The 24,252-nt window shown below is 44.3% G+C and overlaps 1 protein-coding gene across 1 annotated transcript in view; it reads right to left on the bottom strand.

The window, feature by feature from the left end:
• The window catches only part of ABCB7 (ATP binding cassette subfamily B member 7), a 127,023-nt gene that overhangs the window by 70,062 nt on the left and 32,709 nt on the right, over nt 1-24,252 (bottom strand). Inside the window, exon 4 of the mRNA XM_073641019.1 lies at nt 8,075-8,194. Within this exon, the coding sequence (XP_073497120.1) occupies nt 8,075-8,194 (120 nt within the window). The remainder of the gene's footprint in view (nt 1-8,074; nt 8,195-24,252) is intronic.

Raw genomic sequence — 24,252 nt, 5'->3', positions numbered from 1 at the left:
GTGAGCTGCCTGCGTGGCCCAATCATGCTACCACGGCCTGCAGCGCCTCCAGACTTGTCTCCCATCAAGCATATCTGGGGCATCAATGCTTGGCAATTGCAAAGGGAGGTGCCAGCAGTGGATCTTGGTGATTTACCCAAATGCATTCAGTGTAGAAGAAAATTCCTCAGATATAACCTCATTGATAGCAGCTAAGGCTGTAAGTTCTGGGATTTCTGTATCTGGCGCTCATACTACAAAAGAGAAAGTGTGCTGAAATAAAGGAAAGATCCCAGAGTGAGTGGAAAAAAACCCACAAAATACTAAGTATAAAGTATGTACCATTAGATAATATGCCGCCAACTTCCTAAAAATAAACAGAAGATACTTAATATCTAAATGGGAAACCCCATATAATATCCATCTCTATTAGGCTATAAAACTTAACTTTTATTTATAGGAATACTAAAATGTATAAGCTTATATAATATTGTCCCTAATCTGACTATATTGATTATATATTATTCACTGTATCACATATTGCTGACACCATAGGGTGTCAATATTAGGCTGAATAGGACAACTGTCTATGGCACAAGTCCTCCCAACATGTTTCACCGCATGAGTGGGGTCATCAGGGGATGGGACACTGGCATGAATGTCAATATAGGCAGATTAGGGACAATATTATATACCCTTATATATTTTAGTATTAGTATAAATAAAAGTTAAGTTTTATAGCCTAATAGAAAGGGATATTATATGGGGTTTCCCCATTTGGATATTAAATGTATGTACATTCCTCCAAGGCTATATTTATCCTCGTATTGATTCTGACTAAACAGAAGATAGGTGCAGAATAAAGAAAAGAAAAAGCAAAGAGATAAATCCTAGCCAGAGTTTCACTGATTGGCTTTAAACAACAACAGAATGTCCGAACACCCAAATGAGACCATCTCCAGCAGGAAATGGGAGCAGGGGGAAAGAAAATAAAGCCGTATACGAAAGGCGATAGGGCAGACAAATGATAACACCTGTGTTATGCTAAACAGACTGCATCCAGAATAGCAGAACTTAAACAAGCGGAGAAAAGATGTGTCTGTTGTCGCTCGGCGGAAAGAAAAGCCGACCACAAAACAAAAGTTCACGGGTTCGAACACAGGAGCATGATACTTCTCTATTTTTCCATGTTAAAATTGCTACATTTTCTGAATAGTTGTAATACATTGCATAAGTGAAAAATGCTATAAAAACAGGTGGGGAGCAAGGGGGGCTGCAGCTGCAGTCTCTGTATTTTTGTGAAATTGGATGGTGTGAGAGGGGGAGGAAAACACCTAATCATATTGCATAACAATAAGGGATGTCTGAGTAAAAGTGAAGACACCAATATATGGGTGTCACACTGTCACAGAATACTGGAGGTAGGGGGCCTAAGCTGACCCTAAGCTGGGGCCCTGACTAATCCCTCATCCTGGAGGTACTGTTAAAGGTACAGAGGTCCAGGCCGCCAGCGTAACCCCTACCTCCTGAGGATCCCTGCACCACAGTAATCTAGTCCTGAGAAGGACCCCGATCACAACAATAGGGAACCAGCAATAATATGCCCACACACAGTATTGAGACGAACGAGACAGTACAAGGGAAAAACCAAAACCACTTTGCATACAACTTCAACAAAACTACAACAGAGGGAACACCAACGGGAAAGGAGATAAATGATAAAGCGAGGAAAGGGAAATAACACTTTCAAATACACTTATCTCAGCAACTCCAAACACCACGATCCGCTCTGTAAGTCTGAATGAAAAGCTTTCACCGACACCTCACAAACAGACCTGCAGGAATATAAAGGAGTCTCACTAACGAAGCATTGATTGCAGCTGGGCGAGGCTGGACCTCAGCTAGCCCAGAGAGAGAGAGAATTAACTCCTTCACTGCCGAGAAAACACAAAGCACCAACAAGTCAGCTGCGAGAAGTCAGGCTGTGTACTCGTGACGATCTTCGTGGCAACACACCCGTGACAATGGGTATGTTCATGCAACATTTTTTGTAGACAAAAAATGCTCCAAAAACCACCTGAAAAAAACAATCGGAAAATGCTCAAAAGGTCATTCCTATGTAAAAACGTCTTGCTGTTCATATCTTCAGGCCTTTGAGCATCTTTATCTTTTATCTAATTCTGGTCTCCAAAGATGCCAAGTGGTTAAAAGAAGTGTCCTGATCATTCTTCAGGCGTTTCCTGCTGGGAAGATGTTCCGATTGGGTATCTTTTTGTCAGCATTTTTTTTTTTTTTTTTTGCTTGAAAGCCTGTTAGTGGTTTCTTCATTGTGGAATGTAGTTAAAAATAAAAAATATCCAGAAAGAAACCTCAAAACACAGTAAAAAAAACAAAAAAGCTAAAATCGCCAGCAGTCAAAACAATCAAAATATGCTAAAAAAGACAATTAAGAAAAAAGAACACTTTTCCTGAAAAGATTTTTGCTTGAGAACCTTGTAGTTTTCGTCTGCCTGAAAAAGACATCACATTGCCATACCCTAGGAATAAAAATCTTACCAGGAAGCCACACAAAATGAAAAAGTAAAGCAGCACCAGCATATAAAAGTATCTAGATAGTTTGCCAAACCGCCGCATTAGAAGAAAAAAAATGGAGGCAGCACTCCAAAAATAAAGTTGGTGGTAGATAAAACTTTTAGTAATTTGAGTTGTCTAGTGGTACGAAATGGCAAATTTACACTGTCCAAAAAGCAGCCATTACAAGTGGTAATTTTCACCCGAGTTTCCACAGAAATGAATGGCGGGTAACTATAAAAGGTCTCTCCCTCTTGCCTATTCCTCCGCCTGCATAGCTTTAATTTTGCATGGCAGACGTCTCAGCGGCAGGTGATGGAGCGGCATCTAATTGGCTCCCCTTGCATTTCTCTAGCCTCGGTGTAATGGAGGCTGGGCACATCTTTTGTACTACAGTGGTCAAACAAGGTGATATCATTTACAACTGGTGTAAAAACAACAGATTAATATTTCATGTGTGTCTGGGAAGAAGCGGCCAGTGCTGAGCTGCCCGAGGCGGCTGCATAATCTCACTCCTCACACAACACAATCTGAAACGTGTTTTAGCTCTGCACAATGACAAAGGGCAAATCAATATCATTTTCAGTACAAGTGGCACCGGAATGACGTTAAAACCACTCTTATCCCTGGGGATTATTCCTCAAACCAAGTAATTATTGGGTGGAAGGTTATCCGGAGAAAGCTAACGGATAAGGCACCAATGTTATATCAGTAGTGGAAGATGGCAGGTAGAGAAACAATAAGGAAGCTCTATAGATGTGGATGCAGGGAAGGAGTAAAGACAAAAAAAAATACACTAAACTTCCAATTCAGCAAAGTGTTCTCATCAGAAATCTGCCATAAAACACTTTGATAAATCACAAATTTTTTGTGCAATTCCAGGTTACCTAGCTCCACCAAAATGGACGGTGATGTGATGCCATAGCTCTTTTAATTCATGACAAGCTGGGTTGTACCTTACGCCAAAAATCTTATTCCAGTCTTTGACTGGAATAGGATTTGTAGCAAGGTGCATCATGACACACGCCAGTTTTCAGATGCGGACAAATCATTTAGAGGTGTGCACCTCTTAATGAATCAGGATAGTCTGACTCCTGTGCGCCCCTCATCAAGATGTTATTCACATCTAGGTCTGGTCATAATAAGGTGCATATAATTACTCAGGGGTTGGCACTAAATAAAGATAGTCAGTACTTGATTCAAATCAAACTAGTGCCAAACTACTGACTGGAGTTTATACATTCCTCCAAGGGTGAACAGTGATTAATAAAGTTCCTGTAACATTTACCCTAGTGTAGGAGTCCCATGTGGCTTCTGGTTACCTACAGTTAGGTCCATATATATTTGGACAGAGACAACATTTTTCTAATTTTGGTTCTAGACATTACCACAATGAATTTTAAACAAAACAATTCAGATGCAGTTGAAGTTCAGACTTTCAGCTTTCATTTGAGGGTATCCACATTAAAATTGGATGAAGGGTTTAGGAGTTTCAGCTCCTTAACATGTGCCACCCTGTTTTTAAAGGGACCAAAAGTAATTGGACAATTGACTCCAAGGCTATTTCATGGACAGGTGGGGGCAATCCCTTCGTTATGTCATTCTCAATTAAGCAGATAAAAGGCCTGGAGTTGATTTGAGTTGTGGTGCTTACATTTGGAAGGTTTTGCTGTGAAGTAAACATGCGGTCAAAGGAGCTCTCCATGCAGGTGAAACAAGCCATCCTTAAGCTGCAACAGAAAAAACCCATCCGAGAAATTGCTACAATATTAGGAGTGGTAAAATCTACAGTTTGGTACATCCTGAGAAAGAAAGAAAGCACAGGTGAACTCATCAATGCAAAAAGACCTGGGCGCCCACGGAAGACAACAGTGGTGGATGATCGCAGAAATATCTCCATGGTGAAGAGAAACCCCTTCACAACAGCCAACCAAGTGAACAACACTCTCCAGGAGGTAGGCATATCAATATCCAAATCTACCATAAAGAGAAGACTGCATGAAAGTAAATACAGAGGGTTCACTGCACGGTGCAAGCCACTCATAAGCATCAAGAATAAAAAGGCTAGACTGGACTTTGCTAAAAAACATCTAAAAAAGCCAGCACAGTTCTGGAAGAACATTCTTTGGACAGATGACACCAAGATCAACCTCTACCAGAATGATGGAAAGAGAAAAGTATGGCGAAGGCGTGATACAGCTCATGATCCAAAGCATATCACATCATCTGTAAAACACGGCGGAGGCAGTGTGATGGCTTGGGCATGCATGGCTGCCAGTGGCACTGGGTCACTAGTGTTTATTGATGATGTGACACAGGACAGAAGCAGCCGAATGAATTCTGATGTATTCAGAGCCGTACTGTCTGCTCAGATCCAGCCAAATGCAGCCAAACTGATTGGTCGTCGTTTCATACTACAGATGGACAATGACCCAAAACATAAAGCCAAAGCAACCCAGGAGTTTATTAAAGCAAAGAAGTGGAATATTCTTGAATGGCCAAGTCAGTCACCTGATCTGAACCCAATTGATCATGCATTTCACTTGTTAAAGACTAAACTTCAGACAGAAAGGCCCACAAACAAACAGCAACTGAAAACCACCGCAGTGAAGGCCTGGCAGAGCATCAAAAAGGAGGAAACACAGCGTCTGGTGATGTCCATGAGTTCAAGACTTCAGGCAGTCATTGCCAACAAAGGGTTTTCAACCAAGTACTAGAAATGAACATTTTATTTACAATTATTTAATCTATCCAATTACTTTTGGTCCCTTTAAAAACAGGGTGGCACATGTTAAGGAGCTGAAACTCCTAAACCCTTCATCCAATTTTAATATGGATAATCTCAAATGAAAGCTGAAAGTCTGAACTTCAACTGTATCTGAATTGTTTTGTTTAAAATTCATTGTGGTAATGTCTAGAACCAAAATTAGAAAAATGTTGTCTCTGTCCAAATATATATGGACCTAACTGTATATATCACGCCTAAAAGTGTCCTGGGTAGGGGATGAGCAGACCTGTGGAAGTTTGGGTCTGGTACCAGGCCGAACGTTAGTCCAAAGTTCGGTTCGGGTACGAGAACTGTAGCCAAACCTGAACCTGAACTCCATTGAAATCAATGGGGACCTGAACTCTCTCTCTCCTCCCCGGATTATTGAATTGTAACACAGATTTCCAGAAGGCTGTTTGGAGTTCAGAACCGGACACTAGGTGTCGAGTACGAGCCCCGAACATTACAGTTCGGGTTTGCTCATCTCTAGAATATCATCAAAAAGTTAATTTATTTCAGTTCTTCAATTCAAAGAGTATTGAGTGCATTTACTGAACATACATTTCAGTAGGACAACATTTCGGATTTTAAAAACATATTTTTCAAGCTGTTGTTATAAAGTATTCTAATTTACTGAGATAATGACTTTTGTGCTTTCATGGGCTGTAAGCCATAATCATCAACATTAGCAGAAATAAACACTTGAAATAGATCACTCTGTTTGTAATGACTGTAATAAATAAGTTTCACTTTTTTTATTGAAGAACTGAAATAAATTAACTTTTTGATCATATTCTAATTTAGTGAGAAGCACTTGTAGATTACTTGTAACCCTCAATACCATTGGTTTTACCTAAGCATCTAGCCCCCTAGTTAAATGCTGATATAATATCTATTACTATCTCTTACACTAGGACATTTCACAGTCTACCTGTGTGAATCAGTTTTCCTCCACATGTAATAAACACCCCGTTAGTCTTTGTTTCAATCCAATGTGCCAGTTCCTAGTTAGAGGCTCTGTCATTGTCTTAGAAAGGGTGAGACATTGTGGTAGCATTACAAGGAATGATAACAGGTGCTGAATTTAGGGTAAATCACCTGAACAGTTACTGTATATAGGGTGAGAAGACAATGTATTATTTCCTCGCTGTACTGATTTAGAAGAACAAAAGCAACACCCAATTTATCCTTATGTAAGAAAGAAAATGATGGCAATGAAAGCAAATCCCCTGATCAATTTCCCATATCAAAGCAACGTAATCCAGACAACTAGTGATGTTGGATAAGGCATTATCCAGCCCCCCTTTAGTCTGTCATGTAGGACTATGGAAACCAGCACACAATCAATAAAATGGGCTTAATGAGAACAATCAGGCGGTGGAAAAGGGTACAGTCCAGAAAATTATGCAAAGTAGATCTTAATGGTGAGAAACAATAAAAAGAAGCCATGACATGATGAAACAGTGACAAGACGTGGGGACGCTCCAGACACTTCATTCCCAGTCTCAGGACCGGAGTATTCTGAAATAATCTGACATTATCCTGAGGACCTTTAAATGGAAGTCTCAAAGGAAACAGTAACCTATCACGTCGCAGTTTAGTGCAAACCTGCGGGACCTGCAATTTCCCACCGTCTGCTGTTATGTCTGAAGCAATGATGCCTGACAAAGCATTGTGTGCCAAAACATCCATGCAAAGCCTAACCTTCATCTCTACGTGTCCTCAGAAAAGAGAAGGCATTTTATATGCGCATCCATCATCCTAGCAGATCCTAGGTCAATTGTAACATGGACTCATCAACAGGAGGGACAATGCTAAACTCCCTCTAAAACACAGTCTCCGAGTCGCCCTCACCTGGCAATTCTTAGAAAGCTCGATGACTACCATTAGAGCGCCTAAAGGCTTCTAACTCATTTGTCTCAAGACAGAGGATTATCAGATAGGAACGCCCTGCTTCCATACTGTGCATTATTAAATGCTATAGAATGGTTTGGGGAATGTTTCTTCCCTTAGAAATATGCATGTATGTTTATATTGTTTTATTAAAAATTTCACTCTGTTCCCCAAGGCCCATTGACTCCCATTACTGACAACCCACTATTCTTGCCAAGTTCCTCTGCTAACTTATTAAGGTGATGAAGAGTTCCCGCTGCTCTCAACAGATTGCATGCCTTAGATCCAGATAAATGTTAGCATGGTGGAAGGGATGGGCGGAGAATGACGCAAATCTGGTGGGGCTGTTCTGTTATATGACATTTTGGGGATGCAGGGCTTCAGGTTATCCTCATGGTAATAGAGGTTTCAATCCTAAAGATCCCGCTGTTGTCCTCTTTTTCATGTTTGATTAGCAGGACATGGTTTTCCAGCAGGCCTTCAATACTGCGCAATTGAACATTAGAAGAAACTCCACGTCTAGTGGTAATAAGTCTGTATGCTAGGTACAGCATGCATCTTACAGTACAACTTCCAGTCTGCTCCCAAGCAACCTAATGAGAGAACTAATCACTAAAAAACAAGCTGCACAGGTATCTGCTGTTGCCTTTAGATTATGAGCATTAGAGGAGGAAGATTTAGGAACTTAAAACAAAATAACCAATACTGAAAAAACTAATGTGCCACTGAAACAGTTAAAAAAAATAAAAAAATAAAATGAATATGACCCACTAGGGTCACCTCCTCCCACAAACCGACACTTATTCCAGCCTCCCAGAGGACATGATTAATGGTTTTCCGGATAAAGGCCACAAGCTTGCTTACCTTTGCACCTGCTAAAAGCCCAAGGGAAATGGCAACTCTTGCTCGTAAATCAGGCCGGTCTTTGGGCCACACATAGGAAAACATAGCTTTCAAGATCTTCTTTGAATTCACTTCCTTTAGCTGATGGGAAAAAAAAAAGAAAGCAAATAAAGACGTGATAAAGGACATAAAAGATAATCTGTTTTTTTACACTGTAGAGAAACCCATCGTGGCTCTCACACTGTTTATTAGGTATAGAAACATCTTTACACATAGACAGAACATAATCCAGAAGAACATAACCCAACTGACCGGTCATCAGCATTATCATCTCCGGATTGTCATGTAGGGACAATTAATGGAAGAAAACTATTTCTGAACTGGATAACCTGTGACTTTTGGCATTTTCACATCAGTTTCATGCAGCTTTGACAAAATGGGCAAAACTGAGGAGGAGCCGAGGCGGGATGGGTGTCGAATTCATAAAAAGTGGTGGTACTTCTTAATCTAGAAATGTTACTCCGGTCAGACAAGGCACACGCCACTGAGAAAATGTGCCAAATTCATCAAGTGGTGCGTGCCTCTTAATTCAGAGCATCTTATTCTGGCACACCTCTCATTAAGGCTGCGTGCCCACTATGCGTTTTTCTAGCATTTTTGATGCGGAATTTCCACTGCGGAAAAGCTTTAAAAATGCTTGGTAATACATGCCCCATGGTCCCCAATGATAATCCACATGTGCTGTGCACATGTTGCGGATATGACTTCACAATGCAATTGAAAAACGCATGGCAAATCTGCAAGTAAAAATGCTTCAAAAACGCATGTAAAATACGCATGTAAAATAAGCATGCGTTTTTACTGGCAAGGACATGCAGAAACGCTGCGGAAATTTTCTGCTTCAATTCTGCATCGTGGGCACATAGCCTAAGACTGGTGTAAGAAACTCCAGTCATAGTGAATCAGGGCCAATATCTATCTATATAATTGTCTTATCCCGTCTGTCTGTCTAGGAAATCCGGCGTCGCTGATTGGTCCAGCCGCGGCCAATCAGCGACGCGGCATTTCACAAAAAGATGGCGGCCGTTAGCAGCTGATCTGCCGCACGGAGGTGAGCGGCGATGCAGCCGGGAGATGAAGCCGGCTGCTCGCAGCATACGTCCCCCGACCGGAGGCGCCGCTGACCCCCATGCGGCTACTGTCGGGAGATCAGCGGCTACGGCCGCTTATCTCCGGACGGTAAAAGTGACGCCCCTCCCCTCTCCTCCTGTCCCTCCCCCCTTGCTCGCTCAGGACCCCGGCACCCGATGCCATACTTACCCCCCCCTCCCCTCCCCTCTCCTCTCCCCCTCCCCCCCCCCCCCCGTTCGCTCAGGACCCCGGCGTCATACTTACCCGTCCCCGTGCCTGCGCAGCAGCTCCTGTGTCTTCCGCTGCTGCTGTGTGACGTGTCAGGTCAGAGGGCGCGGTGACGTCTTTACACCGCGCTCTCTCCTGACCGGTCACAGCGCACAGCGGGAACATGCGGGCTACGCTGGAGTCCAGAGGAGCAGCTGACAAGTGAGGTGAGTATTGGATTTTTTTTTTTTTTTATTGTGTGGGGCCATAGGGCATTAAATGGTGGGGTGGGGAAGTGTGACATCGTGGAGGGGCCATTAGAAGGGAAGGGGGATGTGACATCCTCCATGGGGCACTATGGGGGGGGATGTGACATCCTGCATGGGGTATTATAAGGGAGGGGGGGATGTCACATCCAGCATGGGGCATTATAACGGACGGGGGATGCGACATCCTGCATGGCGCATTATATGGGGGTGGGGGGGGGGGTCACATCCTGCATGGGGCATATTCTAGAATACCCGATGCGTTAGAATCGGGCAACCATCTAGTATTTAATAAATATGTAATATAATCTCTTTAAGCCCTTTATTTTCAGAAATCACCTCCCCTCCTAGCAAACCCCATATGAATATTATACCATGTACTTATTCACACTGCCCTAGAATATGAAGGTTGGAAACACAAAAGAGATTATGCAAAGCCCAGTATCCCACCAATGACATCTGCAAGGAGTTTGTATGTTATCCCCGTGTTAGGGAGGAAACCGGAGAACCCAGAGGAAACCAACACACACTCCAAAGACATACTGGTAGGGAATTTAGATTGTGAACCACAATGGGGACAGTGATGATGATGTCTGTAAAGCGCTGTGGAATTAATGGCTCTTACGCTCGCGCTTGGACTGTTTAACGCGAACGTGGATCATGGTCCCACTGTGCCGTGGACCAAGGAGAGGCTGGAGGGGCGTGACTAAATGCCACACCGAGACTGACCTCGGATGCACACCAACTGACGGTGCTGCAATCGGAGGAGAGCCGAGGGGAAGTGGGGGTGCGAGACCAGGTGCTACTCGAGGTTAGATCTCGAACACATGGCTGCTGACCCTCAAGCAGGTATACAGACTGGCACGGCTGATTCACAGCCAGGAAGGAGTAAAAACCAGTTCAGACAGGACGACGGGCAGGAACAGCTTTAGGAAGAGCTGGTTCACTGGCAGGTACGACTGGAATACAGGACTGGTTAGGACCCAGTTCAGCCTAGATGGACAGGAACAGCTTCACAAGGGTTCAGGCCTGGGTATTCAGCCCCCAAGGAGGCAGGAACAGCTTCAGGAAGAACTAAGTCTCTGGCAAGGGGGTACTCGACCGCAGGTGCCGATAAGCAGGGAGCCGCAGGTGCTGACAGGCAGGGAGCCGCAGGTGCCGACAGGCAGGGAGCCGCAGGTGCCGACAGGCAGGGAGCCGCAGGTGCCGACAGGCAGGGAGCCGCAGGTGCCCACTGGACAAACAGGAACTGTTCACCTAGAACAGACAGGGTCAGGTTTACACAGGACGAACATAAGGACAGGTACACACAAGACAGGCAGAGCCAGATTCACACAAGGTACTTACAATGAAGCAGCAAGTGTACAAGCAAACAGCTAATGTAGCACAGAGGTAACACATTAGAGATAGGTACTGGTTCAGGCACTGCAGGTTTTAGAGATAAGTACAGATTCTAACACAGGGAATTTAGGAAAAGATCCAGACTTAAAAACAAACAAGTTCAGGAATTGGTTCTAATTCAGACAAGGACAGACACTGGTACAGGTTCAGGCCTGGGTATTCAGCCCCCAGGGTGGCAGAAACCAGAAAGATCAGATACAGGTACAGATTCAGGGTTCAGGACTGCGTATTCAGCCCCCAGGGTAGCGGGAAACAGGTTCAAAGACAGAAACAGGACAGTACCTGGCAATTCAGTAGTTGACAAACACAGTGAAAGAGAATGTTGCTCAGGCACCGCCCAAGAGGTGATGGTGCAGTAAAGGGGTTATCCCACGAACAAAATTTAATTTTAAAAATTGGCTGTATCTGACCGTGTACGGAACATACCACAGCTCCTTGGCAGGGGGGGGAAGCAAAAGACAATACAGACATGACAGCAGGGGATCACAGAGGATTCATTTTGTGAGGTAAAACATTTCACTGCCTGTTTTTAAACAATATTTTAGAATTTGCTCAAAAACACATGAAGGACTCCCAGACTATGAGAAATAAGATTCTCTGGTCTGATGAGACAAAGATAGAACTTTTGATGATAATTCTTAGCGGTATGTGTGGAGAAAACCAGACACTGCTCATCACCTGCCCAATTCAATCCCAACAGTGAAACATGGTGGTGGCAGCATCATGCTAAGGGGGTGTTTTTTCAGCAGCAAGGACAGTACGACAGGTTGCAATTGAAGGAAACATGAATGCAGCCAAGTACAGAGATATCCTGGATGAAAACCTCTTCCAGGGTGCTCTGGACCTCAGACCTGGCCGAAGGTTCACCTTCCAACAAGACAATGACCCTAAGCACACTGCTAAAATAACAAAGGAGTGGCTTCAGAACAACTCTGTGACCATTTTTGACTGGCCCAGCCAGAGCCCTGACCTAAACCCAATTGAGCATCTCTGGAGAGACCTGAAAATGGTTGTCCACCAACGTTCATCATCCAACCTGACGGAACTGGAGAGGATCTGCAAGGAAGAATGGCAGAGGATCCCCAAATCCAGGTGTGAAAAACTTGTTGCATCATTCCCAAGAAGACTCATGGCTGTACTAGCTCAAAAGGGTGCTTCTACTCAATACTGAGCAAAGGGTTTGAATACTTATGACCATGTGATATTGCAGTTTCTTTTTTAATAAATTGGCAAAAATTTCTACTTTTCTGTTTTTTTCAGTCAAGATGGGGTGCAGAGTGTACTTTAATGAGAAAAAAATGAACTTTTTAGAATTTACCAAATGGCTGCAATGAAACAAACAGTGAAAAAGGATAAGGGACACATCACCAGGATGGGGCGCAGGATAAGGGATATACAGACCAGGATGGGGCGCAGGATAAGGGATATACAGATCAGGATGGGGTGCAGGATAAGGGACATATAGACCAGGATGGGGCGCAGGACAAGGGTTATATACATACATACACACACACACACACACACACACACACACACACACACACACCAGGATGGGGGATATATACCAGGATGGGGCTCAGGATAAGGGACATAGGGACATATATATATACAGAGTGGTCCAAAAGTAGGTGGACAGAAAGTGTAATAAGGTTATGAAGGGGGAGATTTATCAAACACTAAATTGCAGCCGCCTGTCTGGATCATCCTCCAATAAACCATGAATTAGACGTGGACGATCAGCTTTCCACCCAATATATTTCAGGATTCGCATGATAGAAGCTCGTGAAATTCCCAATTCCAAAGAGGCTCTTCTGGTGGACTTTTTTGGACTCTGAACAAATGTTTCAGCAACAAGGTGTTTATTATCTTCTGTACAGACAGTTTTGGGTCGACCAGTTTTTGGAGCATTAAGGATTGAGCCAGTGGCATTGAATTTGTCACGAATGCGGTAAATGGTTTGTCTCTTTGGGGCTTGAGTACCAAATGTTTCAACCCAATTTGCTCTAACGGTTTCAGCATTTTGAGATTTCCAATACTCTGTTAAAATCCATTTACTTTGATCTGTATTTAAATTATTTGCCATTATGTGTTATCTGAAAGATCTGAAAAGAAAACAGATTTGGGGGAGATCTATCTGTGAAAACTAGATCTGTGAAACTGGCTCAGTTGCCCTTAGCAACCAATCAGATTCCACCTTTCATTTTCCAAAGAGTCTGTGAGGAATGAAAAGTGAAATCTGATTGGTTGCTAAGGGCAACTGAGCCAGTTTCACTTTACACCATGTTTGATAAATCTCCGCCTTCATAACCTTATTACACTTTCTGTCCACCTACCCTGTATATTTATATATATTCACACACACACACACACACACACACACACACACACACACACACACACACACACACACACACACTATGCAGCTTTTATTCAGCAAAACTTACAGATAAACAGAAAGTCCTCCGGTTAACAGAAGGGTTAACACAAGTCCATAACAATGGTTGCCGGGGGCAACGGCCGCGCCGGGCCACTCAGATCCTGACAGGTGCAGAGCCTTCCCAGGCGTCGGTTCAGCTACGCACAGGCCCGCCGAATTTTCCTGCTATGCTCCTAGCAGGTCCCAACACTGAACAACACTAATCCTTAATGAAGGGTTTTTAAAGGACCTGTGGCAAGAGTCACTGGAAAACCCGGGTTGGAAGGAGGAGGCCGCCCCACTGCCTTCCTGTAGCCTCCGCCAAGAAATGAAGGACCTGCCGGATTTTCCTTAACCTGCCTTAGCTAGATAGCCTGACCAGGTCAATGCTCACCCTCCTTCCTGCATTGAAGCCGCAGCTGTGTCTGTGACTGCAATGCACTCCAATGGGTTTAATAGGTCTCTGTACATATTCTGGGAGATATATACCGTCCCTCGTATAAGATCCCAGTCACTGCCTCACATATCCCCCCCTGTGTTCAAACTTGTGCGGTTGAACATTTGTCACCATACAGGGTGCCAGGGACAGGCATCCGTGTTTGCCTGCGACTTCTACAGAGAAACTGAAATTTTGCAGTGACAGAAACCACCTGGTGACTCGCACCTTCCTCTCCTTGGTGTTGGACAAAGGTCCAGCTTCGACACTTCATTTAATTTCCGGTAATTGTTACAGAAGAGTAACGACTCGTCTAGTTTTGGGAACAGTACGATGGGGCTAGCCCATTCACTCGTGATTCCTCGATGACTCCTAACTGAAGCATTTATTTTACCTCAGCCGTGTTGGCTTGCCTCCGGGTCCCTGGTATGGTCTCATTCGTACCCTTAACCCAGGTTCGGTGACAATGTCATGTTGGAGAACCGAAGTCCTACCCGGTAGCTCTGAGGACAAGTCGGTATTCTGCTGCACCAGCGAGCGAGCCTCGTCCGCTGCTGTTTAGTGAGAGCATCACTTATCCTGACCTCTCCCCCGGACGCACCCCTGCTGAAGGTACACGTACTACCACCCGATCGCCCTTGTTAAAAGACCTGACCGTGGCTCTTATTATTTGTGCGCCTCCGTGCTGCCTGAACATCTAACAGATGTTCTTTCACGATGGGCATGACAGCCGCGATCGGGTCCAGCATACTAGCCACGTGTTCAATTATACTTCTATGTGGAGTCGGTTCTTGTTCCCACGTCTCTTTGGCTATGTCCCAACAGCCCCTAGTGGGTCTGCCATACAATAACTCAAAGGGAGAGAACCCTGTGGAAGCCAGGGGTACCTCACGGACGGCGAACATCAAATAGGGTAGTAACATGTCCCAATCCCTTCCGTCCTTAGAAACCACCTTTTTTTAACATGGACTTGAGGGTTTTATTGAACCATTCTACTAGCCCATCGGTTTGAAGGTGGTACGCCGAGGTGCGCAATTGTTTTATTTTTAGCAGTTTTGCACAGTTCTCTCGTCACCTTGGACATAAAAGGGGTCCCTTGATCAGTCAGGATCTCCTTAGGTAGCCCAAGATGACAGAACATGGCAAACAGCTACGATGCAATCAGTTTCGACTAGGTGTGGCGTAGCGGTATAGCCTCCGGGTACCGGGTGGCACAGTCGACAACCACAAGTATATGTTGGTGGCCACAAGCTGATTTTACAATGGGCCCTACTAAGTCCATTGCAATCCGTTCAAAATGTACTTCTATCACTGGCGGAGGTACCAATGGGCTACGAAAGCTTGGGGTGGGTGAGGTCAGCTGACATTCGGGGCAGGATTCGCAGTACTTTTGAACCTCCGCTGTAAAATACGCTCTTGAGTCTTTTTAACCCCTAAGTGTCCACCCAGCAGGTGTGTGTGCCATCTCCAGAACCGCCCGATGGTACGACTGGGGTACCACTAAATGTTCCACGACCTGGTCCCTGATTTTGTCTACCCTATAGAGAAACTCACCGTTGACCACCATGCGTGGATTCACAGTATCTACACCGGGCTGTTGAGCACATAATTTACCTCTAACACCCTTTTCCGCGCCGAGTCAGGGTGGGATCCTGTAGCTGAGTTGTCCCAAACGTGCCCCGGGACACTTCCAGCTCGGGGATCAATGGGGTCTCCTAGACCTCTCCTGCCAGCACCTCTAGGGGAAACCTATCGGGTTACACTCTGTCCTAGGTTGGACACCCCTACGGCAGGTACCCCTGACTCTGGTTCTTCGGGAACAGCACCCATAATACATTTTACCGGGGAAGAGTGTTTTTTTGTTTTTCCACAGAGTCCAGAACAGGGCATGTCTCTTCCCAACACAGTCCCATAGGAAAGAGTCATCATCACCCCCACCACGTTTCGTGTCCCCACATGGCGTGGACAACACTACCTCCGTGGTTGGGTATTCTAGGAGGTCCCCATGGATAAACACAACCCCGGCTGTCCGTCCACTGGGGTTGTCTCTTGCCACCAGTGACTCATGTACCAAAGTCACTAGGCTGCCCGAGTATAAGAGGGCCTCCGTTGGGTACCCATTAACCAGTACCTGGCACAGCTGGGGTTCACTGTCTGGGGTTCGGCACTCGCAGTGCAGACGGTCCGGGTGTACAGTGAGACCCGGCGGTTATACCCGCAGTCCATAGGCTCTGTAGTCAGGGGGCAGTTAGCAACCACATGTCCCCGCCCCTGACAAAACCAGCACCTAATAGTGGAGGTAATGTTGGATCTTATGACCTTTTGGGAGGGAACCGGTCTCCTGCCACTCACTCCGGGGTTCCCTTTCAGCACGGGTACGGTGCTGACTGTCCTCAGCAGAGGGATGCGACCCTTTTTCCGGTTCCTGGTTTGTCAGGGTCCGGCGTGACAGCCTTGAGGAGGCAGAGTTCCGTATAAAGTCCTGAGTGGCCGAGTACCGCTTGATCAGGCTGACCACCTGGTCGAGGGTGCCGGGGTCCCCTTGCCCCACCCAACGTTGGATAGCAGCCGGCAGAGTCCACACCATCCAGTCGTCCACCACCCTCTCCACCATCTGGGCTGGAGTCAAAGTCTCAGGCTGGAGCCACCTCCTTACCAGCTACAGAAGGTCATAAGCCTGAGACCGGGCGGGTCGGGTCTCCACAAAAGCCCATGAAAATAAGAGCTGAGCCCTCACGTATGTATTGACCCCTAGTTGGGCAAGGATCTCACCTTTGAGCCTCTGGTAGTACTGCGAGTCCTCCCGACTGAGGTCGAAGTAGGCCTTCTGGGCATTGCCGACCAAAAACGGAGCCACCACTTCCACCAACAGGCCAGCTGGTAGGTTTTCCCGCTCTGCTGTGCGTTCGTAGATGGTCAGGAAGGCTTCCACGTCATTCTCTGGTCCCATCTTCCTCAACGCTAAGCGAACCTTGTCCCGGGCCTCTCGACATTCCGGGATCGTCGTTGTGGCCGTTTTCCGCAGGGCAGCAATCTGTTGAAGCATCATTTAATTTGTTTTTTGCTGCTGCTGAATGCGCTGCTGTTTCCGCTCCTGCTGTTGCCGCTGGAGACTCTGGTGCTGCTCCTGCAGTTGCCGCTGAGCCTGCAGCTGCTGCTGCTGGGTGAGTACCAACTGCTTTAACAGCTCCTCCATTTTGTCCACAGGGTGGAGCTGAAAAGTGGCAGGCCAGATTGTGGTCATGCAGCTGCCGGTGGGGTATGCCTCAGTCACAATGCCCGCATTCTCCACCAAACTGTAGGGCAGCGGTGTTCACACCGTGCAGTAACTGAGGCAGTGACCCAAGCAAGTCCAACATAAGCAGCTTTTATTCAGCAAAACTTACAGGTAAACAGAAAGTCCTCCGGTTCGCAGCCGGCTTAACACAAGTCCATAACAACGGTTGCCGGGGGCAACGGATGCAGGGCCGCTTAGAGCCTGACAGGTGCAGAGCCTTCCCAGGCGTGGGTTCAGCTGCTCACAGGCCCGCCGAGTTTCCTGCTATGCTCCTAGCAGCTCCCAACACTGAACACCACTAATCCTTAATGAAGGGTTTTTAAAGGACCTGTTGCAAGAGCCACTGGAAAACCCGGGTTGGAGGGAGGAGGCCGACCCACTGCCATCTTGTAGCCTCCGCCAAGAAATGAAGGCCCTGCCGGGTTTACACACACACACACACACACACACACACACACCAGGATGGGGCTCAGGATAAGGTACATCTATACAATGATGGGGCCCGGGATATCTATACCAGGATGGGGGATATATATTCCAGAATGGAAGACATATAATTAGGATGGGGGGTGCCCAGGTCCAAATCTTGTACCGAGGCCCATCAGACTCTAGTTACGCCACTGTATTTCAGTAATGTAAACATCTGTCTTCAATGAACACAGATTTTACCCAAGAGTTGAGATTTCTGAAAATGACTGACCCATTAAGGAGGAAAAAGAATCAGATTTCCTGAGAAGATCTATTATAAAAGTTTCTTATTTAACGTATACTATTGATTTATGACAAAAATAAATAAAACGACGGTTACCCTTTAAGGGCTTCACTCGCAGCCAAACAGTGCCTAGCTCTGTCCTGCTGAGGATGAAGAGTTCCTACACAGCTGTCTGCAGATTGGGGTCTATGAATTTGGAGAACACCACCGCGCTAAAGGCAAAATGCGTGGGAGCTCTACTTCTACCATCATCTGGGCAGGAACGCAACTTTCCTTACCAACATATTTTTACGTTACCAGATCAGGATGCTGTATTATTTTTGGTGCCATTAAATTTATTGAATAATCAGTGCTCCTACCTTTATGCTTATGTATTTTGGGTTGAATGGCATAACTTTATGATCTCTTTGGATTGCTTTGCTAGCCATCAGTGGTCCAGGACACCGTTTTCTAATACACTTCTAATTGATTTTAAAATCAGTCTTGCAATTTTCTTTTTGTAAAAAAATTTTTTCATGATAGTTGAGATGAGCAGTCATAATTTATTTGGAGTCTTTATCTTCATTTTTGGTTAAGACCCAGGTCTGGCTAGTAACATGACAAGGCTCATTGGACATGGATTTCCAGTGCAGCTTCTCATAGGAGCCAGCTTTCTCCCTTCTGGTGGAGAGCTGATTTGCATTGGCTATGTTTGGTCACTAACCGCTATGGCTCCACGGCAGACTCTCATATGACTAAGTAGAAGCAATACTTTAGAACCTAGTCTACATTACTGACAGTATTACCAGCAGTAGTTCCTGAACTATGGATATTTCCCTGTTGCTTTGTCAATGTGATGGTGACCGAGCAATACCATGATTCCAGCAATGCCTGCTGTGTACCCTTGTCGTAGCTGCCAGGACTAATGATTGGTGATAAAAAGGCGCTCATATCTTCATAAATAATCGGCAATATACACTGGAATACTTACAGGCTGCAGTGAACTCCCAGCTAAGAGCGGGAGAATTGCTCTAGCTTGCTTAATTGCGCGTAAAATGTCACCACTTCATTTAACAGGGCTAGCTCTGAAGTTGTGTAATCATGCATTAGGAGTCCATTAAGCTATAGAGCACAAGACTATATTTAAAGGCTAAACGTGGAGGTTCCCAAAAGAGCTCTTCAGAACCTACCACCAATTTAAAGGAGAAACCTTGACTAAGGAGTCAGGAGGTGACAAGTTCTGTATACTAGAGGAAAAAAAAAACAATTGTATCAACACCCCAACATACATCTATTGTGCTACCTGGAAAACTAGTGATCATTCTGCTGAGGATAAATCTACTACTATGCTTTAAGAGGTTTTCTGTGCTAAATGTACATTTCTGCAGTGCCTCTATGTGACTGCAGATTGCCAAATCCTGGCAGTGTGTAATATACGCACTATCAGGATTCTGCTTTGTTTGCCAGCTAGAGCGGTTGGCACATTACCGCAAATATGCGATCTGCACACTTGTGGTCACGTGTTGACTAATTTCTAACCTGCTTCCTTTAAAAACATCGAGAAAAGCAGAAAAAGTTCCTACTTAACTAGTATTTGCCAGTATGCAGATCGCAATCTGCAGTCAGATAGAGGCACTGCAGAGATTTATGTTTAAATACAAAAAAACCATTTATGATTATTGGCATCACAATGTAAAATATCCTGTTTATTAAAGGTGATCAATGCTACATAACTTCATGTTTCATAACAAAAAAAATACAAAAAATTAAAACAAATCCATGATTTTTCAACTTTTTTGTTCAGTTTGAAACAAATGGGAAAATAGATTTTACTGTCGTCAACTTGTCAGCTGTCACATGGCTTTTAAAGATATGTAGACCTTTGTGATTTTTTTTTTAACTTATATTTATGCATTTTTGGCTAAAAAAAATATATGAGTTTTGCAATTGGGTTTCATTTCAAATTTTGCACAGTTTGCCTCTGTCGCGATGTAGGCAGCAGACTGAGCTACATGACAATCCATCAGTGAGCTTCTTCTTACAGGAGGGTTTCGAGCTCTTACCTCTTTTCTCATGAGCTCTTCCCAGCTGATTTAGAACCACAAATTTCAGCTTAACTTTCACATTGTCATAAATCAGCAGAGGAGCTCAATAGAAGGAAGAGAACAGTAATAAACTGTTAGAACCAGCTACTAGGAAAAATGGAAAAAAAAAATTCAAAATCGGGTGAAAACAAAAACAAACAAACTGCAGTTCCGACTGCAGACCCCTTTAAAAATACGGTAATACCTAATATGTTTCAATTTATTTATTCCTTTTATTTCCTGCTTGGAGAAAATCAAAAAAAGGAGGAGGAAACAAACTTGATAACTTTTCACTTACTTTTTAGTCCCCTTAGGGGACTTGAAGCGGTGATCATGTGATCGCTTTTACTATATACTGCAATACTTCAGCAATGTAATAAAAATAGTAAGAATTTCATTATATGAGATACACGGCAGTACAAAGACAGAGGCGACCAGGCCCTTCAGTAGGCCCGTGACTGCCATGGCAATCCATCGGCACCCCGTGATCGCTGCCTCGATCACTACTTTTATAAGCATGTGAGGACAGTATAACACAGCCGGCACCTGCCTTGAATTGAGAACGTTTATTCTGCAGGCTGTAAAAGACAGCAAGCAGCACAAAGGCTTTGGAAAGCAAAAAGTGCATTTTTTTTATAAAACCACATTGTGAAAATGATGATTATTAACCAAACAAGGGCAGGAAACATGCATTAGTGATATTACTCCAGTGGTGAAATAAAAAAAAAAATGGCAAAGTAATTTCTGAATGAATTGACACCTCGGTGTGACCATTTTCCTGATGTGTTATTACACAGATTGGCACTGGAATCACATATGGGTGTCAAGAAGAACAAGAGCATTGCTTAGTTGTCCTCGCTGACTTATTCACACGTCCATGTTTTTTTACATCCACAAAATAAATGGTCTGTTTTCCATTAGAGGTCTGGATTTATTATTTTTCTTCCGCTTTTGGACTCTGTTTTTATAATCTGAAATGCCATATGTTTTTCTCAAATGTAAAATATTGGGGTACTGTCCATTCTCAAGTTGACCTATGCACTTGAATGGACAAGTTTGGTCTGTAAAATGATGAGCACGTGAATAAAGCCTAAGAGTGCAAAAGTAACTACTAGTGTTGAGCGCAAGTGCTCGTTACTCGGGCTTGCCTAGGGTGCTCGGGTATGCACAGAGTATCGCGGGTGCTCGAGTGACAGGTTAGAGTCCCTGTTATACAGCCACAAAACATGCGGGGATTGCCTGACCTACATGGCAATCCCCGCATGTTTTGTGGCTGTCTAACAGCTGTGAAACATGCAGGTCTTGAACATGTGACTCGAGCACCTGCGATACTCGGTGCATAACCCGAACACCCCAGGCAAGCTCGAGTAACGAGCATTTGTGCTCATCACTAACAAATAGGCAAGTGAAAAAGTTTTTCCCTGGTCTATTTGCTAGTCCTTGACATTGCTCGGCACTAGGCTGCACACCTATGGCTATATTCTATTGAAAACAAGAAAGCCATTAGCTACTCATTAATTCCATTGATGGGCCATATTGGTGGGGAACATTTATGAAGCATAAAAAAATGTATGAAAAATAATGCATAAAAGTTATTTTGAATAAACAATAGGCTAAAAGGTAAGTATGGACTTTGATGAAAGTGGTGCAGATTGGCACCTAGAAAGCATTATAAATATGAAGAAACCGAAGCAATATTGGTACGTATTGGTAAGTCAACAAGTCTCTATAATACCAGGTGTATTGGGGTGTGTCACTGCCCCTTGAGAAAGCGTCTGTATACGCCCCAAAACGCGCGTCGGGGTCCATTTACCGCCACTTTGATCCACTTTTACCTGCCCAAAGCCCTGGTAAGATTATCCCCTCTTTCCTATACACCTGGTATTATAGAGACTTATTGAAACCTATAACGCTAATACTTTGTGTCCAGGGTGTGTAGCATACGGGGGGGGGGGTTCTCCTCTCTAATTGCCTGCACCGCACTTTGTCTTATACTGATTACCTAAGGCAATTATTTGGGGTATTTATGGCTGGTTCTTGTGGACACACTTGTCTTACTGTCATTTCATTATTTTTATGTGTATTGTAGCACAAGTTGTACTAAATGTCATTTTTGCCTTTAATAAAATATGAATCTTTATACCAATATCGCTCCGGTTTCTCCATATATATATAATAAAAGTTATTTTGGTAGTAATATATCCAGAGAAGCCAATTTTACAGTTGCAGAACTAATAGGTAATACTACGATGCCAACAATTTCCTTAGGCTGGATAGCAGATTTGCTCTTTTGCACAATAAATAAAAAGCTGCTGTCCTGGAAGACATAGGAGACAGATACACATACACTTTGTAGAGATAAAACACAAGCCGAAAAAAAAATTGACAGCACAAAAATAAAGGTATTTATGCTCATCTGTACCTGGTGGGAGAAAGAAAAAGCAGAAGAGCATAGTGACAGCTCTCCAGCTACAAATCCATCTTCTCATGGAAGGAAAGAGAGCGGAGATATGCATAAATAGCTTTATTGTATCGCTGCACAGTCGGCACCAGGTCTATGAGAATCATGAGGAGCTAGAAGTGGAAAGGATGCTGAGCTGGTATAAAAGAGCCCTATGCAGAGAGAATGTGTGTAATTATATGTTGCTACGGGCTAGTCAGGCTAAGTCAAGACTGTGATTAGGAAAAGGAAGAGAAAGCGCAGACAATATTGTGCAATAGATGTTACAGTCTGTACGGTGTAGGTTCACTGCTTGTACTGGAGGACACACTGAAGGGCCTCCCTCAGTCTGAGCATTTTGTGTCCGTACCTACTACCAAGTGTGAGGAGGAAGATTAGACTCAGTGTGACTACAGCACTGTCCTACCAGGTAACACAGTACATACGATCCTTAGGACCGATGCATATTTCTGCCTGTGCAAATTACTCAGAATTCGACTGACATATACAGCAAGATACCCATCTTCTTAAAGGGGTTGTTCCACTTAATCAATATGTCACCCATGTACTGGATAAGTACATGTATAATTGCTGGGGGTCCCAAAGTCCTCTGTCTGAAGGAAGATCACAGCTCCATTCACTTCTGTAAGATTGATGGAACAGCTATTAAAGACCAATTCCCCAAATTGTAACCTATAACCTATCTGGCTGCTGAGACCCCCAAAGAAAATGAGAATTGTTGAATGTAACAGGTGTGCATACTTTATATATGGGGCTGCCAGAAATAGCAGAAGGCATCTTTCTCAAGCAGTCCAACAGGCAAAAAAATGGAGTAGAAGGCATGCAACCCTCTCTGGCACATGAACCCCTTCCACTTTTCCCCAACTCTCTACTACTTGGGTACGTGGAACTCCTTTTTTCACCAAGACACTAAGGAAGCCACAATTTTCCAGGTATGGGATGGCTTCAAGACATTTACATATTTTTTGCGATGGCTGTAGGGGCCTAAAAAGAGTACATGCAACCAAGGAGGGAGGAGAACACCTCTACGGTGGTATGAAAGTTCCAGTACCTCCAAAATCCTTCAGAGGAAACTAGATCTGACCCTCAGGCCCATTCCCTACTGCTCCGAGATCAGGTCCTGACTAGATATTTCCTATATGGCAAACAGATCATCAGATCCACCAATTAATAGGAGAAAGCGGGATTGGTGCTTACAGCTGAGGGTGTTAAACATTTCAAGCCATAAAAGGAGGTATTTAATCTCCATAATAATCTTGTCTCTTGCTTTCTACAGCTCAAACATGTCCTTCTGACCCAGGTCCACAACCCCACACCTAATTTAGAAGACCTCCCCATAGCTACGGTGATATAAAGTCACACTGCTACCAGGCATATTTACACTTTTCATGAGATCTTACCAGACAGGATTTCTAAACCATCACATGCACAGACTAAAAAACAGGTGGGTGGAAGATGTTGGAGCCATATCGAATGAGCAGTGGGATTTCTTTCTGGATACAACCCAAATTAGTGTCTCCCAGTTACTATGAAAGGGCCACACAATGCTATATCCTCCACCGATCTTACTATACCACTGCCAGGCATCACAAGCTCCAGCCGCAAACCTCAGACTTGTGCCCTAAGTGCCACAGGACTCCAGGAACCTTTTTCCATTTCCTATGGGACTGCCCAGAGATCAGGGATTGTTGGGCAAAAGTGATGACATTTCTGGATGACGAGATGGGAATGCCCATCACAGATGACCCAAAGTCTTCTCTTCTGTTTATAGCCCCAGAACGCTGTCCGGTCACTGCACATAGAACACTTTTGACCAATAAACTGCTTAT

Source organism: Phyllobates terribilis, unplaced genomic scaffold (assembly GCF_046119375.1).
Source record: "Phyllobates terribilis strain yellow unplaced genomic scaffold, ASM4611937v1 Scaffold_7__3_contigs__length_470593459, whole genome shotgun sequence".
Classification (NCBI taxonomy): domain Eukaryota; kingdom Metazoa; phylum Chordata; class Amphibia; order Anura; family Dendrobatidae; genus Phyllobates; species Phyllobates terribilis.
This window is presented reverse-complemented; position numbering and strand designations above follow the sequence as displayed.